Source organism: Kuraishia capsulata, genomic scaffold, assembly GCF_000576695.1.
Source record: "Kuraishia capsulata CBS 1993 genomic scaffold, Kuraishia_capsulata_scaffold_5, whole genome shotgun sequence".
NCBI classification, from domain to species: domain Eukaryota; kingdom Fungi; phylum Ascomycota; class Pichiomycetes; order Pichiales; family Pichiaceae; genus Kuraishia; species Kuraishia capsulata.
The window spans coordinates 496,934-512,746 of NW_019172954.1; the positions used below are offsets into that span (position 1 = coordinate 496,934).

At 47.3% G+C, this 15,813-nt stretch overlaps 8 protein-coding genes across 8 annotated transcripts; 4 read left to right on the forward strand and 4 right to left on the reverse strand.

The window, feature by feature from the left end:
• Positions 1-1,713: 1,713 nt before the first annotated feature.
• KUCA_T00004244001 (uncharacterized protein) lies at positions 1,714-5,223 on the forward strand (the record flags this gene model as incomplete). Its single annotated transcript, XM_022600958.1, has 1 exon — positions 1,714-5,223. The coding sequence occupies one exon, from the start codon at positions 1,714-1,716 to the stop codon at positions 5,221-5,223; it is 3,510 nt and encodes a 1,169-aa protein (XP_022460252.1).
• A 491-nt stretch (positions 5,224-5,714) lies between these two features.
• KUCA_T00004245001 (uncharacterized protein) lies at positions 5,715-6,122 on the reverse strand (the record flags this gene model as incomplete). Its single annotated transcript, XM_022600959.1, has 1 exon — positions 5,715-6,122. The coding sequence occupies one exon, from the start codon at positions 6,120-6,122 to the stop codon at positions 5,715-5,717; it is 408 nt and encodes a 135-aa protein (XP_022460253.1).
• Positions 6,123-6,283: 161 nt separating this feature from the next.
• On the reverse strand, positions 6,284-7,165 carry KUCA_T00004246001 (uncharacterized protein; the record flags this gene model as incomplete). The annotated part of the gene is made up of 1 exon (XM_022600960.1): positions 6,284-7,165. One exon carries the CDS (start codon positions 7,163-7,165, stop codon positions 6,284-6,286), a length of 882 nt encoding a protein of 293 aa, XP_022460254.1.
• A 223-nt stretch (positions 7,166-7,388) lies between these two features.
• Positions 7,389-9,050, forward strand: KUCA_T00004247001 (uncharacterized protein; the record flags this gene model as incomplete). The annotated part of the gene is made up of 1 exon (XM_022600961.1): positions 7,389-9,050. The coding sequence occupies one exon, from the start codon at positions 7,389-7,391 to the stop codon at positions 9,048-9,050; it is 1,662 nt and encodes a 553-aa protein (XP_022460255.1).
• A 186-nt stretch (positions 9,051-9,236) lies between these two features.
• On the forward strand, positions 9,237-9,797 carry KUCA_T00004248001 (uncharacterized protein; the record flags this gene model as incomplete). The annotated part of the gene is made up of 1 exon (XM_022600962.1): positions 9,237-9,797. One exon carries the CDS (start codon positions 9,237-9,239, stop codon positions 9,795-9,797), a length of 561 nt encoding a protein of 186 aa, XP_022460256.1.
• A 402-nt stretch (positions 9,798-10,199) lies between these two features.
• On the reverse strand, positions 10,200-11,075 carry KUCA_T00004249001 (uncharacterized protein; the record flags this gene model as incomplete). Its single annotated transcript, XM_022600964.1, has 1 exon — positions 10,200-11,075. One exon carries the CDS (start codon positions 11,073-11,075, stop codon positions 10,200-10,202), a length of 876 nt encoding a protein of 291 aa, XP_022460257.1.
• A 617-nt stretch (positions 11,076-11,692) lies between these two features.
• Positions 11,693-12,476, reverse strand: KUCA_T00004250001 (uncharacterized protein; the record flags this gene model as incomplete). The annotated part of the gene is made up of 2 exons (XM_022600965.1): positions 11,693-12,209; positions 12,337-12,476. 2 exons carry the CDS (start codon positions 12,474-12,476, stop codon positions 11,693-11,695), a joined length of 657 nt encoding a protein of 218 aa, XP_022460258.1.
• A 1,025-nt stretch (positions 12,477-13,501) lies between these two features.
• On the forward strand, positions 13,502-15,589 carry KUCA_T00004251001 (uncharacterized protein; the record flags this gene model as incomplete). Its single annotated transcript, XM_022600966.1, has 1 exon — positions 13,502-15,589. The coding sequence occupies one exon, from the start codon at positions 13,502-13,504 to the stop codon at positions 15,587-15,589; it is 2,088 nt and encodes a 695-aa protein (XP_022460259.1).
• Positions 15,590-15,813: the final 224 nt, after the last annotated feature.

The window sequence follows — 15,813 nt, forward strand, 5'->3', positions numbered from 1 at the left end:
AGGCGGACAACTGTAGATGCATCAATCCGGTCTACAGCGATATACTGGAATCTCCATAGAGGTTTCAGTCTATAAAATCAGTCAATATGGCGTTTTCTACTAGTGATGAAATGATGGTATCAATGCTGGGCACAAAGGCTGGTCTCGCGTTACAGAGCCCTGCTGCTATTAATGCATATGATAATGCAGATAGCACTACCTGTGATAAAGGTGAGAAGGATACTGAGATAGGATAGTAGCAAGATCTGAATTATGCAAGATAGTATGACCTTAAACTGGTCAGTGAATACTAGTGTTTGAAGTGATGGTAATAATTTCGGGATTATCAATAGCAATAGGACTACGAACAAAACTGGTACTTGCAGCGCTCCTGGTTGCACCATTATGATAATTGCTAGCAATGCTACGAATGAACTGCAAAATCGGAAGATGTCTTGAAGTGCAAATAATTTTCGCATATTGATGGTAATAATTATGCGATATGGCTAGTTCTGGTTGGTAGTAGGGACTGTATACAGTGCAATGATTAGCGCTAGTGAGCACACTAAGTCGTCAACGCCTATACCAGATACTACAGAATAGCTTCAACCATCACAACGCTGCATTATGAGTCTACCCACTACCACAACCGCCACCAGGGTATCCACCACTGGTTGCTGTCACAAAGGATGGGCAGTTTTGTTCACCTGACGTCAATTACATTCCCCAACCCATCTACTGGTGCAGGCGTAACTGTATTACCCCGGATTCCACGACGGGTGATTAATAGACCGCGATCCCGGGGTTCTCGATCTGTCTTCCGAATCCCGGCTGAAGCATGCGGACCCGACAACAGTTTAGTTATTCATGCACGTACGTCACTAGAACACGATCTATCTCTAGAATATCCCAGGCCTGAACTCGTTACCGCAGACCATGCTCGGGCCAATCATCTGCGTAAACTGTGAGTCAGGCGGCTTTCAGGTCGTCACCGCTGGCGCATCTGTGTCTGTCCACGACCTTTCGGTGTATCCCCGTGGATATGCAACTGCTTTTGGGCATTTGGTATGGGGCGGTTCCAATTCGCCCTCCAAAACAGGGACACCAACCGCTATCAGAAGACAAGAAGAAAAATTTTGCAAGGGGAATGACTAACGGGGATTGCAAGAGAATGATCCATCAGCCACCAATAGCAAATTTTGACGGATCTGGGCCTCAATCAGAGAAAATACATGATCATAGAAGCAGATATTTGAGTTTTTCACAAAAAGAAGCCCCACTTCCGTCCCCATCAGCTTTTTGCCTTGAAGCCTATGCAGCATTATAGCCTTCCACAGAGAACCCGGGGAAGTGACGATGATAACACATGGGGTCTTCCATAGTCTTCCTAAAGTACCATACACCGATCGAATTGAAGCTCCATTTTGGGTTCATTGCAGGATCACAACCTCGATAATCAAGATTCTGCATCCATTCACCTAAAAATAAAAAAATACCACATCAGCTCGAGTCTTGCATGCGTTCACCAATCGCAGAGTCACCGGTATTTCGAGTCGTGCGCCAACGATAATCACACCCCGGGGACGTCCATCTGCAACACTTTTCCCTCTTTTTAAACTCTCCCTTGTTTCCTCTTTTTCCTTTAAACAGGCCAATTTCCCCCGGATTTCGTCGTTTTTTGCTCTGCTGTGGTGCGCGATAGACTAGCTACACTTAGTGAATTCCTAATACAAAATGGCAGATTCGTCGCTCCAGAGCTTGAGAGACAACTCTCTGGTGCTCGGGTCGAACAACAAGATCCTCGTTGCAAACAGAGGAGAGATTCCAATCAGAATCTTCCGTTCTGCCCATGAATTGTCGATGCAGACTGTTGCTATTTACTCGCATGAGGACAGGCTTTCCATGCACAGGTTGAAGGCTGACGAGGCATATGTCATCGGCAAGCGCGGACAGTTTTCGCCAGTTCAGGCCTATTTGCAAATCGACGAGATCATCAGTATTGCCAAGGAGCATGGCGTTAATATGATTCACCCTGGTTACGGCTTTTTGTCCGAAAACTCTGAATTTGCCCGCAAGGTTGAGGAGGCTGGAATGATCTGGATCGGACCTTCACACACGGTGATTGATGCCGTCGGAGACAAGGTCTCTGCAAGAAACCTTGCCATTGCCAACAACGTTCCTGTTGTTCCCGGAACTCCAGGTCCAATTGAAACCACTGCTGAGGCCGAGGCTTTCGTGGCAGAGTACGGTTACCCTGTGATCATCAAGGCTGCGTTTGGTGGTGGAGGACGTGGTATGCGTGTTGTTAGAGAGGGTGACGACATTGCCGATGCATTCAACAGAGCCACATCCGAGGCAAAGACTTCTTTTGGAAATGGAACTTGTTTCATTGAGCGTTTCTTGGACAGGCCTAAGCACATTGAAGTTCAACTTTTGGCCGATGGTTACGGAAACTGTGTCCATTTGTTTGAGCGTGACTGTTCGGTTCAAAGAAGACACCAAAAGGTCGTTGAGATTGCGCCCGCCAAGACGCTTCCTCAGTCTGTTAGAGATGCCATTCTTACCGATGCTGTGAAACTGGCATCTTCTGCCAACTACAAGAACGCTGGTACTGCTGAGTTTTTGGTTGATAACCAAAACAGACACTACTTCATTGAGATCAACCCCCGTATTCAGGTTGAACACACAATCACTGAGGAAATCACCGGTGTGGACATTGTAGCTGCTCAGATCCAGATTGCTGCTGGTGCCAGTCTGGAGCAACTTGGTTTGCTTCAGGACAAGATCACTACTCGTGGGTTTGCCATCCAGTGCCGTATTACCACCGAGGATCCTTCTAAGAACTTTCAACCAGATACTGGAAAGATCGAAGTTTACAGATCATCTGGTGGAAATGGTGTCAGACTTGATGGTGGAAACGGTTTCGCGGGAGCGATCATCTCTCCACACTACGACTCCATGCTTGTCAAGTGTTCTACCTCGGGTTCTACTTATGAGATTACCCGTCGCAAGATGATTCGTGCCTTGGTTGAATTCAGAATCAGAGGTGTCAAGACAAACATCCCCTTTTTGCTGGCTTTGCTGACCCATCCAACTTTCATGGCAGGTGACTGTTGGACCACCTTTATTGACGACACACCTTCCTTGTTTGAGATGGTCACTTCCCAGAACAGAGCCCAGAAGTTGCTTGCCTATCTTGCTGATCTCTGTGTCAACGGTTCTTCCATCAAAGGCCAGGTCGGTGTGCCCAAAATCACAAAAGAGGCTGACATCCCTGTCATCCACGACATCAACGGGTGGGAGTGCGACTACTCAGAGCCACCAACCGAAGGATGGAGGTCTTACCTTTTGGAGGAAGGCCCTGAAGCATTTGCCAGACAAATTCGTGCTTTTGACGGAACTCTCATCATGGACACTACGTGGAGAGACGCCCACCAGTCTCTGCTGGCCACCAGAGTTAGAACGATTGATCTCGCTAACATTGCCCCAGCCACTGCTCACGCACTGAAGTATGCCTTTGCCCTTGAGTGCTGGGGTGGTGCGACTTTTGATGTTTCCATGAGGTTCTTGCACGAGGACCCATGGGATAGACTCCGCAAGCTTCGTAAGCTCGTCCCCAACATCCCATTCCAAATGTTGTTGAGAGGAGCAAACGGTGTTGCTTACTCTTCTTTGCCAGACAACGCAATTGACCACTTTGTCAAACAGGCGAAAGATGCTGGTGTCGATATTTTCCGTGTGTTCGATGCTCTCAATGATCTTGAGCAGCTCCGCGTTGGTGTCGAGGCTGTTAGAAAGGCTGGTGGTGTCATTGAAGCCACTGTGTGTTACTCCGGTGACATGCTCAAGCGGGGAAAGAAGTACAACCTGGCGTACTATCTCGAGATGGTTGACAAGATCGTCGAAATGGGTACCCACTTTCTTGGAATCAAGGATATGGCTGGTACTTTGAAGCCTTCTGCAGCCACGCTTTTGATTTCTTCCATCCGCAAGAAGTACCCTTCGTTGCCAATCCATGTGCACACCCATGACTCTGCCGGAACTGGTGTTTCGTCTATGGTTGCATGTGCTAAGGCCGGTGCCGATGTTGTGGACTGTGCTCTCAACTCCTTGTCCGGATTGACGTCGCAACCTTCGATGAGTGCGTTCATCGCCGCTGTTGATGGGGAAATCGATGTGGCAATCCATGAGCGCAATGCCCGCGAATTGGACTCGTACTGGGCTGAAATGAGACTGTTGTACTCGTGTTTCGAGGCAGATCTCAAGGGTCCAGACCCAGAGGTTTACCAACACGAAATCCCTGGTGGTCAGCTTACCAACTTGATCTTCCAGGCGCAACAGGTTGGTCTCGGAGAGAAGTGGCTTGAGACCAAGCGCGCATACGAGGAGGCCAACATGTTGTGTGGTGACATCGTCAAGGTGACCCCAACCTCGAAGGTTGTTGGAGATCTTGCCCAGTTCATGGTTTCCAACAAGCTAACCAGCGAGGATGTTAACAGGCTCGCTTCTGAACTTGACTTCCCAGACTCGGTGTTGGACTTCTTTGAAGGTTTGATGGGTACTCCGTACGGAGGATTCCCAGAGCCTTTGAGAACCAACATCATCAGTGGAAAGAGAAGAAAGCTCACGAAAAGACCTGGTCTTGAGCTCAAGCCTTTCGACCTTCCTGCTATCCGTGAGGAGCTTTCTTCGCGTTTCAACAAGATCACTGAATGCGATGTGGCTTCCTACAATATGTATCCTAAGGTGTACGAGGCTTTCCGCAAGATCAAGGAAAAGTACGGTGACCTGTCGGTTCTGCCTACCCGTTTCTTCCTTGCCGCTCCAAAGCTGAACGAGGAGATTGCCGTGGAGATTGAGAAGGGTAAGACCCTTATCATCAAGGTGATGGCCGTTGGTGATCTGTCTCTCAGCACCGGTACCCGTGAAGTTTACTTCGAGCTTAACGGTGAGATGCGTAAGGTGACTGTTGAGGACAAGACGGCTGCTATTGAGACTATCACCAGACCAAAAGCAGACGCACACAACCCCAACGAGGTTGGAGCCCCAATGGCCGGTGTCGTCATCGAAGTCAGGGTCCACCCAGGTACCGAGGTCAAGAAGGGAGACCCAGTGTGTGTTCTTTCCGCCATGAAGATGGAGATGGTGATTTCTGCCTCTGTTGCCGGTAAGGTGGGCGAAGTGCCTGTTAAGGAAAATGACAGTGTTGATGCCGGTGATTTGATCTGTAAGATCGTGAAATAGGCAATAGGCCGGAATAGTTTTGAAGTGCAAATGCCATTATTGGTTTTGGTATATCGTTGTTATATTTATCTGCTGAATTCGTTAAACGTTTGTAGAACAATGTAGAGAGTGTTGGAGAAGGGGAGAGGTCAGAGGGCTCACTACAGGTAGAAATTCCAATTAGTTGGCTACTTGGAACTAACTACAAGTGATAACAGATAGCGCTATTCACTTAGTGCTAGTTTTTCAAATATCAATCAACGTTACCAGGAGAGTTGGCACTATGCATTAACAGCTGGTAGAGGCCGAACATCAGTAACTGACAGAGCTGAGTGTGATATCACTCGCAAAAATTAACCAAAACGCCCGATTGTTCATTAAAATTAACGAACATAAATTCCCATTCACATATATCTCTCTTCGAAGTGCAGAATTAACTCTTCTCTTGACCTCGTTTGCTATGTCCTCTAACAATTTTCCTTCTTCTCATCTCCCTGTCTCTCGCCACATCTTCATCTTTTCTTCCCATACAATCTAGCCTCTCTATCACGAATCCTCCTCGCTTTGGCCGCTTCTAACGTTTTCTTCTCTTCGTTGGCCTTTAGTAGTCTTGCCCGTTCGTGCTCCAAAGCCCGCCTTTCAGATTCAAGATCCTGCGTCACCTCTTCCTGTACAGTCTTCCAGCGCGAAGCTCCATACCATTCGGGATCATTCAAATAATCTGTTACAGATTTGTCCTGTGAAATAATCATCGACCAGCAGTCCAATAGCTCGTGCGAAGCATTGGCTGTCTCTGCCGTCTGTCTTAGGTCGCTCCTTATTTTCGACACTGTGTGCAGTAAAGCGTCGAATCCGGAGTTCAGTAGTTGTAGGTGTTTGAGCTCCTCATTCAAAGTATCTGATCCACTTCGTACACTCATTTTTGAGAATAAACAGGAGAGATACCCTAGTTAATTAGAAATCGCGTCGCGTCTTGGTCTCATAAACAAGGTCGTGTCTTCTACATTTTCATGGTCGTGTGCTCGTTCCACTATTCAGGAATCCTCTCTATTTTTCACTATATACAGTATTCACCTCAACTTTACCTAGTAAGTTTAGGCTCCCTTTCAGTACCGACAAAAGGCAATCCAAGTCCACTCAACAGTTGTCTGGCCTCACGATCCAGCTGTGCAGTGGTGTGTATGGTAATGTCCATTCCAAAACGCTTGGCCCATGCGTCCTGATTGTAGTAGATCTCTGGGAAGTAAAGAACATCCTCGGGTTTCAAACCAAAAGAAACCGTTCCGTATCTGCTTCCAGCTCTGTTGGAGATACCCTCAAACGTTGTGATGCGTGGAAGCACCAGTTCCGTTAGAGTCGACAAAAACTGCGAAGCGTCTCTTCCAGTGAGTTCAACCTTAGCACCCATCTTGACTCCTTTACGTAATCCAAATGATGGCAAATTGGTTTTAGCATAAACGGATTGAGGTTTGACGCCTGTTATCTGTTGCAGTTGCAAACTGACCCCGATGTTCAGCTTTGGGTCAGAGGTACAGTTGGCCACGAACGAGTGCACTACCACCTTCTCGATTCCAGGAACGTTCTTCCAGCTCTGAGGCATAATTGTTGGTGTTGGTACCTTTTCGCCCTTTGGGGGCCTTGCTGGACGGTTGATGTGGTATGGAGATGTGAAGTCCCACTGTCTGCGCTTGAGACCTTCAGCAGGCTTCTCACCGTGAATGTAATTGATCAGCATCAAATCGGATCTCAGTGTATTGTGAATGTGTTCCTGGACTCTGTCCTGGTGTGTGATTTCTGGTCTGAACTTTGGCGATCTGGGATCCGTTGGCGAGAGCTTGAGCTCGGGAAACCTGGGCGATAGCAGCTTCTTGATCACTTTAACACGGTGGTGCACAGGCTTGACCATGGCACATCCCACCTTTAGGGAAACCGACGAGGTCGAGAATGAGCGATAACCAAGCATTATTTGACTGAAAACAAGCTGATTTGTAGTACCTAATCCTTTCCATGGTTCAATGAAATATTCTTGGTCTTTCGAGATGGCCGACTTTTCAAGTGATCATATTTACGCTTGGCCGGTCTCACGACTACACGCTTCTTCATCGTAAACACTCACCTCAGTAAGCCATTAGACACTGGACAAACCTCATAACAAGCGTACGGTTTTACTTTTTACGATTGCAGTCATGAGGTTCGTGCCTGATCTGGACCCTTCATTTCAGCACAGTGACGACCCTTTCCAAGACGGCTATTCGGACACAAGTTACGAGACTGACGATGAGGAGAAAGATGTGGTCTCTGTGTCCGTTTCAAAACAGCTAGAAATGGCTATGGAAGAGCTGGGATTGGGGGAGCATTATAAGGCTGCTTCAGAGCTAAAGTCCCCTGAGTCTCATGATTCCTTCACTCCAACATCGGCACATAGAACATCTGGGCCGGCAAACAGTAGAGTGCGAGAGGATAAAGCTGGTTTCGTGGGAGCTCAGTTCACAGTTGATTCTGAAGAGTCTGGTGACAAGAATGAAGGTGAACCAAACTCTTCACATAAAGCCCGTGAGGCCAAGATTGCATTCGATATCCGTGTTCGGATGGACAGTCGGTTGGGGAAGATTGAGTCCATACTGGCTGAGAGAAGACGGGTTCGAGAAGAGAGGGCAGAGAAGCTCAGGCGTGAAGCTGAGGAAGCCAAAAGGTGCGAGGAGGAGAAAAAGAGGCAAGAGGAAGAGGCCAGGAGGAAAGAGGAGGAGTTGGAAAGAAAAGAACAGGAGAGACTACGGAAAGAAGAAGAAGAGAGGGCTGCCAAGAAGGCTCAGGAAGAAGCTGAAAAGGCCCAAAAAGAGAAAGAAATGCAGGAACATCAGGCTCAGGAACTTGTGAGAAAAGAGGAGGAAAAACGCCTACGAATGGAGGCTGCTAAGAAGGAGGCCGAGTCCAAGAAGTCGTCATACAATTTCGAGGCCATTTCGGCTGAATTTGTTCAGTATAAACAGGATATCTTGGATATAAAAGCTGATGTTGTTGAGGCAATGAATAAGGACAAAGATTTGAAAAAACTGGTGAATCAGCACAAGCGCAAGATCAACCCTAAGTTTGGCCAATTGACCCATACCTTGCCTCAGCTGCGAAAGATCACCAGTGAGATCGTGGCTCTCGTTGAGCAGACCAAAAATAACATCTTGGTGTTTAAGTGGATCCTCAATTTCATGGCAAAGGCGATTGTATCGCAAGCTGAGACTGAGGTCACTGTTTCGCCTGGAGCGTCGTTGCCTTTGGGAATGCTGGCATTACATCTGACCATTGTTTTTCCAGAATTCCGGTACTTCCTTATGGCACGATTTGTCAAGAAATGCCCGTATGTTATTGGGTATACCTGTGACATAGACACAGACGAAGGCCGGATTCGTATGGGATGGAAACGGTCTTCGGATCAGCGGTGGGAGGCTGAAACCAAGTACAATGAGCGGGTGGGTGGTATTTGCACGTTATTTTCTGCAATGACTAGACTAAGACTGGATCCTAGTATAGTTCCACAGGCCCAGGGAGCAAAGCATCCCTTCCCGATATCGCATGGATGGAGACTGGTTTCCAGAATGTTGAATCTGCCGCTGAATTTGTTGCAAAACACGCACTTTGTGATTGCAAATGACTGGTGGGATGCCTCTGCTGCAGAGTTTGTGATGGCATATGGCAAACAAGCTAATAAAATCCTCGAGTTAATGACAACCGAGTGGGTGGCTAGCGTGGCAGACAGAAGATATCCCGGTGCCGCGCGCCTGGTGCTCCAAAAGGAAGAGCTCGCCAGCACTGGCAAGTGCAAAAGCTTTAAGCCAATGGACGCTTACGAATAGAGAGTTGTGTATTATAGTAATAACGATAGAGCATTGACATCAAAGATTGTATATGGAATGTGCGTGATCAAGTTTAGCGCCGCACTTCTGGCGGTTGTAATATTCCTAAGCGCCCGAAAGCCCCTCGTTAAGCGCTCAAAAGTCATACATACACCACCTTCTCCTCCTCATCCCGTTTTATTTCTCATGAGCAGACCACAAATTCCCGAGGTGCCGGTGGCACCGTATCCGGTTGTTGTGCCGAACACGCGAGTTGTAGCTGGTTTTGGCAGAGGATCGTCGTCAATCGGGATCCCTACAGCGAATGTGCCGGTTGAAGACATACCCGCTGAAGCGCTGAGAATCCTGGATACCGGTGTGTATTTTGGTTGGTGCAAGGTTCTCAGAGCAGATGAACCTGCTCACACGGAATTGCGCAAAGATGGGACAACTGAAGTTGAATTCAGCAATGGCGAAGGATTGGTTCAAGGCCAGGACGCAGATGTGGTCTTACCCATGGTGATGTCTATTGGGTGGAATCCGTTCTTCAAGAACAAAGAGAAGGCCGCTGAACTGCATATTTTGCACAAGTTTCCGAAGAACTTCTATGGAGCGAAAATCAGCTTCGTGGTCTTGGGGTATGTTCGCCCAGAACTGTCATATACCACGCTAGAGGCGTTGATTGAGGATATTAATCTTGACATAGCGAGTGCAAAAGAGTATCTTGCGAAGGACGCGTATGTGGAGTATAAGCATGTGTTGAATTGACTCAAACTAAAGCAAAGGTTTCGAGAAAAAGGAGCTTGCAAGTGTGAGGCTAGCGAGGCAAAGTACTTGGTTGTACTGCTGTGAGACTAATTTATGAGCCTAATTGATGAAATTTCCCAGTGACGTAACTGGGTTCCTACGAGCAGAGTTGGAGAGGCTTTCGAGTGATAACAGGTGGTTTTTGGACTAGTGGGGATTACGGTGGTAGATCATGAGCGAAGTTATTAGAAGCAAGCCAAATTCACCAGAGTGACGCATATTCTATAGTGTATATGACAGAATCTGCGAGAAATTCTATTTGAGTATATCGGTGTAAGATAGTTGCCTCGCCGAGCTCATCATGCTCTCTAAAACGTAGTTATTCGAGGAACTAAGCATAGATATCGGATTGGACTGTCATCCTCAAATCAACTTCAACTTTGTTTCGTCAACATCCTTTTTGAACATCTTCTTCAGTGTGGTTATCGCCACAGTCAGCATCTTGCTGAACCAATAGACATTGAGGACATCCAGCACCACATTGCCCGAGAAGATGGTGAGTGAAAACAGAGTGTTCGAGCGTGGGTCGTTTCTCACTGAATAAAAGTCCATACCTAGACGTGCAGCATAGTACCAGCCCCAAGCGATCCGCACAAAGAAGAAGATCAGGATCAGGATAGCGTTGTTGACGAGCGCAATACGAGGTCCAAACCTATCGGGGAACTTGAGAGCGAACCAGCGCACATTGAGGAAAGGAGTAGACAGTTCGAACAGCAAGAAGTGTGGCGCGTAGAAGTGAATATACCCAGAGGCTCCAATTAAAAACATGGCCGAGGAAACAACTCCGTGGATGAGATATCCGATTCCAAAGAGACGAACGTAAGCGAGGGAGATCAGCGAGTCCCATACAAAGTACCCCGCGGCTGCAGCGGAAACCATTCCGGCATATGGTGACACAGCAAACACGCGATGCTGCGCGAGGTGCTCATTGCAGAACAAGGGCATAATTGCTAATAGAATGACGATACTCTGAAACATAGATACGATGCGGATCGAAAAGTCGACACGCGTCTTCGGCGAGATCGTCTTATTCAAACTTGGGTTCAAAAACCGCAGATATAGCCTGGCAAGCACGAAAACAATCTGGTACAAGATGACGGTGGAAACCAGCTCGTGAATATGATTTTGTAGCCTTCCGTGGACCAATGGCATCAGATATTCGTCTACCAATGGAACCCTGACATGTGCCAGAGGGTCGTCATAGGCGTATGCCTTTTGCAGACGGCGAAAACTGTCCATGTTCTAGCAATTGCACACTGGCAGTAGAAGTAGCAGATAACAGTCCCCTGTGGGAAGTGGAAAGCAAAAAGGGAGAGGAAAGTGGGACTGGTTGTATCAACTCAGGGATAAGTTGGAGACTCTGGGAGGTCAAAGTACGGAGGAGTGTGTGCTGGTCGTGCGCTGGCTGACTTTTTGTTGGGATTTTGGCCCGGGACGACCTTTACGATCTGGACCGGTTATCTGTAAATAAAAATGATTTGAACGGTCAAAATCGTCAAAATGATAGCGTATTCGCGGGCTGGTATGTTGAAAAAACTAGAGATTGTATTTTGACAAGTAAATTGTGATAGGTCAGCGAAATGGTGTTTAACAAGAGCAAGATGCCAAAATTCCGGTGTCTACGGTCCCATTCAAGCAAAAATTAGACTATAAAATACACGCTCGGTGGTAGAGACGGTAAAAGTACAATGGCGCTAGGAACAAACGGGGCAAAAGAAGAAGTGAAAGTAGGTCTCACTTCAGACCCAAAAGAAAAATTCAGCTTGAGTCGCGGAAAAAAGTAGAAAAAAGATTAACAAAGAAAACATTCACTAGTGTACAGAGGACAAGTCATAAAGAGATTGCTAAAGCACGTCTCATTTCTTGGCCTTCTTCACCACCTTCTTCACAACCTTCTTTGGAGCAGGCTTCGTCACCTTGGAAACGACCTTCTTTGGAGCAGCCTTCTTCACTGGCTTAGCAGCTGGCTTGGTCTCCTTCTTTGGAGCGACCTTCTTAGGAGCAGCCTTCTTGGGGGCGGCTTTCTTTGGTGCAGCCTTCTTTGGTGCAGCCTTCGTAGGGACAGCCTTCTTAGGGACAGTCTTCTTGACCACCTTCTTAGGGGCGGCCTTCTTTGGAGCAGCCTTGACCACCTTCTTTGGGGTGGGCTTGGCAGCTGGCTTAGCCACCTTCTTTGGGGCCTCCTTCTTGGCAACAACCTTCTTTGGGGCTGGCTTGGATGGAACCTTGTTCAACTTGACTGGGCCGGATGCACCCTTTGGTTGGACAAAGTAGCCGGCGACAACACCACGTCTCAACGCGAGGTTGAACTGGGAGTCAAAGTTCGTGGCAGCCTTGGAGTTTGCCAAGATGTACTTCTTGATGGCCTGACGACTATAACGGGGTTAGTATGGGCAATTAAGGCGAAGCAGTAATGTCGATGAAAAATAGTGCATTTTGGCATTGTCATATCCTAACCTCCCTGCTGCAACAACATCAACGACAAATTAAAACAACTTACCTAGAGCCATTTCTCTCCTTCAAAGTGGTGATAGCTGCGGTGATCAGGTCTAATGAAGTTAGTATAGGCCAGGAAATCGAAAATGGCTGCAAAAACTTCTTGTGGGTATCTGTTTCGTAAAAACCAGATATTTGCTTCATCAACACTTACCTTTGTAGGACTTCTTCTCAACCGGAGCAGATGCTTTAACCTTTGGAGCCATTGTAATAAAAGGGGATTGGATTGAACAGAATTTGTTGGTTTAAACAGATTATGTTCTGAAGAAAGAGAAAAGAACAAGAAGGAGAGAGGGGCGCGACGCCGTTGTTTTCGTTTCTTCAAAATCAAAACAAACAGGGTTTGAGTTTGGAACTACCTTTTGACAGATCGAATCTGAGGCGTCTACGAAGTTTGAGAGGTTACAAAAATTGCGGCCTAAAGAGAAGTAAGAGGAGCAGTTTGATTTTATAATTCTGGTGTGCAGTATATTGTTTTTGGGGAGAGAGTAGAGGTGGTCGGTGAAGTAGTAATTGGATTTTAAGCGCCGAATGTATAGGTTCAGATGTTGGCATGATGGACTATTATTGCTAAAATCGGGACAGAGGAATTTGCGCTGAGGTATGCATGCGCCATGATTTCAGAGCCATCGCGGATTGATTGTGTGGTACGAAGTTGCGGGTTCGCAGCGCGCAATTGGTCTGACCGCGCTCTGGCGCGTAACCAAAATATAACCAAAATATCAACAACACCGTCACTACGCCAAAAACGCCCATACACCGCGAATACATTTCAACTCTGTCTTTATTTGGCCTATACTGTATTTTCCTTGATTCTAAGCTATTTCAAGAGTATTCGCATGTCCTAAATCACTCGGACTATGTAACAATGTCAACACACTTGAAAAACACCACAACACCCTACAACTCTCAAATTGCACACAGAAGCAATTTCATCAGAAATGCTTTCAATCACGGTATATTCTACCCGTATTTCGTCTTTGAAATCCGACTTGCAGTAATCCTTATTCGCTATCACAAAAATTACAATTGAGCCGCACAGTGTTTGGATTATCTAATATATGACTAAGCGGCGAAAATTTGGCTTCCTGTCCTTGCAGTAAACACACCTCTATCTTACTCTTTTCTCTTCTTTTCTTCCTCTCAATCAGATTATCGCTTGCTGTGTCATGTCTCTGGATTCTGTGGATCCTGTGGATCCCGTTTTTAGTACCGAAAGCGTGGACACCCGCCCGTTCGATGCGAACAACATCGAGAAGGAAATCTCAGAAATTCTGAAGGAGGATAACGAGGCCTCGGGCCAGCCGCAGCAGCAGCCGCAAGAGGAAACGGCCGAAACAAGTTCCGAAAATGATCGCTACGGTAGCTTGGTGATACCCGAAGGGTCTGAATTGTTGAAAACAGGGCCTTCAGCACTGGACCAATACCGAAGGCTGATGAGTGACTCCTCCAGTCTGGCGTCTTCTCTAAGCGCGAAAAACGAGAATTCTAACCCCCAACTGGCCGCATTGCCGCTGAACATTACTTCCCCAGCGGACATCCCTATGAACGCCCAGTTATTGATAAATACGATTCCAGTGTTGGACAATCTGGCCACGCAGATTCTGCGGACCATCACTCAGACGCCATATGAAACTATCATGGAGATCGTTTCCAATCGCGATTCTTTGGACTCAATCGCGTTTTCCAATCTTGTGGAACTATTTGAGGTGACCAAGAGAGTGTATAACTCCGAAGACAGTCCATTTTTCACCGTCGAAAACGTTACCTATGGGCTGTGGAAGTACGGTTCCCATGCTCCGTCCTTCTTGCGTGGAAAAGAACAGTCCATTGAAAGCACGCTTAGAAAGGTCAATTTGGCCACATTCTTGAACGCAACGCTTGGTATGGTGGATATGGGTTTTTTCTTCCTTAACGAGGCGTTTTTGGATGTGTTCTGTCCTCCCCAGGGCCTAGACCCGGCGCAGACCATGTCCAACCAGACGAGTTTTGGCGTTTCCAACACGGGAGCAGGCCCTTCGACCTCTATGGTTCCTAGTAAGTTGCTTAAGCAACAAGCCATTTTGTTTTTGGATCTGAAAACTCAGGCGTTCATCTCTGCCATCGAGCTTGGCGATAGGTCCAAGGAGGAGATAGTTGATGATCTTTTCCCCTCGAATCTGGATGAGACTTTGATACGCAGAAGAGAGCCGCAGTTTGATTTCCAAGCCCATCCAATCGTTCGCAATGCGACGATGTTCACTCCGGCCGAGCTGGTGTTTCTGCAAAAGTGCGAGTCGCGCAAATCACATCTGATGCAGGCGGCCAACGACGAATCGCTGCTCCACAGATACGAATGGCTGAAATTTTTGGCCGATATTCTGGACTATGTCAGCAAAAATGTTGGGTTTTTGATTTGGGGCTCTGAGGCTAGGGGAATCTACACAAGCACATTGCCTGCTTCGCCGTTGGAGTCTTACAGACACTCCAAGAGATCGGCCGATTCGCATTCCAGTAACGGCGTGAAACGTCCAAGAGCTGCGTCTTCGACTGTTTCCGTTTCCAGAGATGCGCCGGCGCCAATCCAAACCACCTCGGACGAGTTTCTTCCCTCTGATATCCGCAACTACCAGTATGCCACCACGGGAAGGCCCATACGATCTCGCAATGGGTCTGGTAGGATGGCCTGGTCCAAAGAGGAAGAAAACGCTCTTCGTGAGGGCATCAAAGCGTGTGGAACGCAATGGTCTGCGATTCTGTCGCTTTATGGTCCTGGTGGAACTCTCAGCGAGGCCCTCAAGAATCGGACTGCGCTTCAACTCAAGGATAAGGCTCGTAACTGGAAAGTTTTCTATCTTCGGTACAACCTTCCTCTTCCAGAGTTTCTGGTGACGGTTACTGGAGATCTTGAGCGTGATGAGAAAAACAGCAGGCGGTCAGCCACGCGCAGACCAAAGATGCTCAAGAGCGATGTAGCCAAGTCCAAGATGAAGCGGATTGAGCAAAAGGAAGATTCCAATATTGAGCCTGAGCTTATCGAGGCTGATAAGCAGGGAGATGCCCACAAGCTGGCGGATTCGCAGTCGGATTCTCAGCAAGAGGCTACTTCTCATGACAATTACGATGAGCTAATCACCAACTTGTTCCGTGACCAGGCCAGGCACGAGGCCGAGTCTGAACAACCAGTTCAAGGAGAAACCCACGAGGGTGAAGGTGAAGAGGCCACCGCCGAGTTGAAGAACTTGGTTGCGGCTGTTTTTGGCAATGTGAAGGAGTGAAGAGAATGATGAGAGTACATCTGCTTTGGATGTGATTACTGTATAACTTTGTATTATTATTGAAGATTAGTAAAGGGAATTAAATGTGTAGCTAGGCGATGGTTGTGGACTGTGGGGGAGTGCATGATGCCCTGCATGACTGCATGACGGTGTTGATATTGAATGTAAGAAGGTTGGATATTGGAATCTAAGAGAAACATCAAAAAAAAAGATTATTTGCAGGG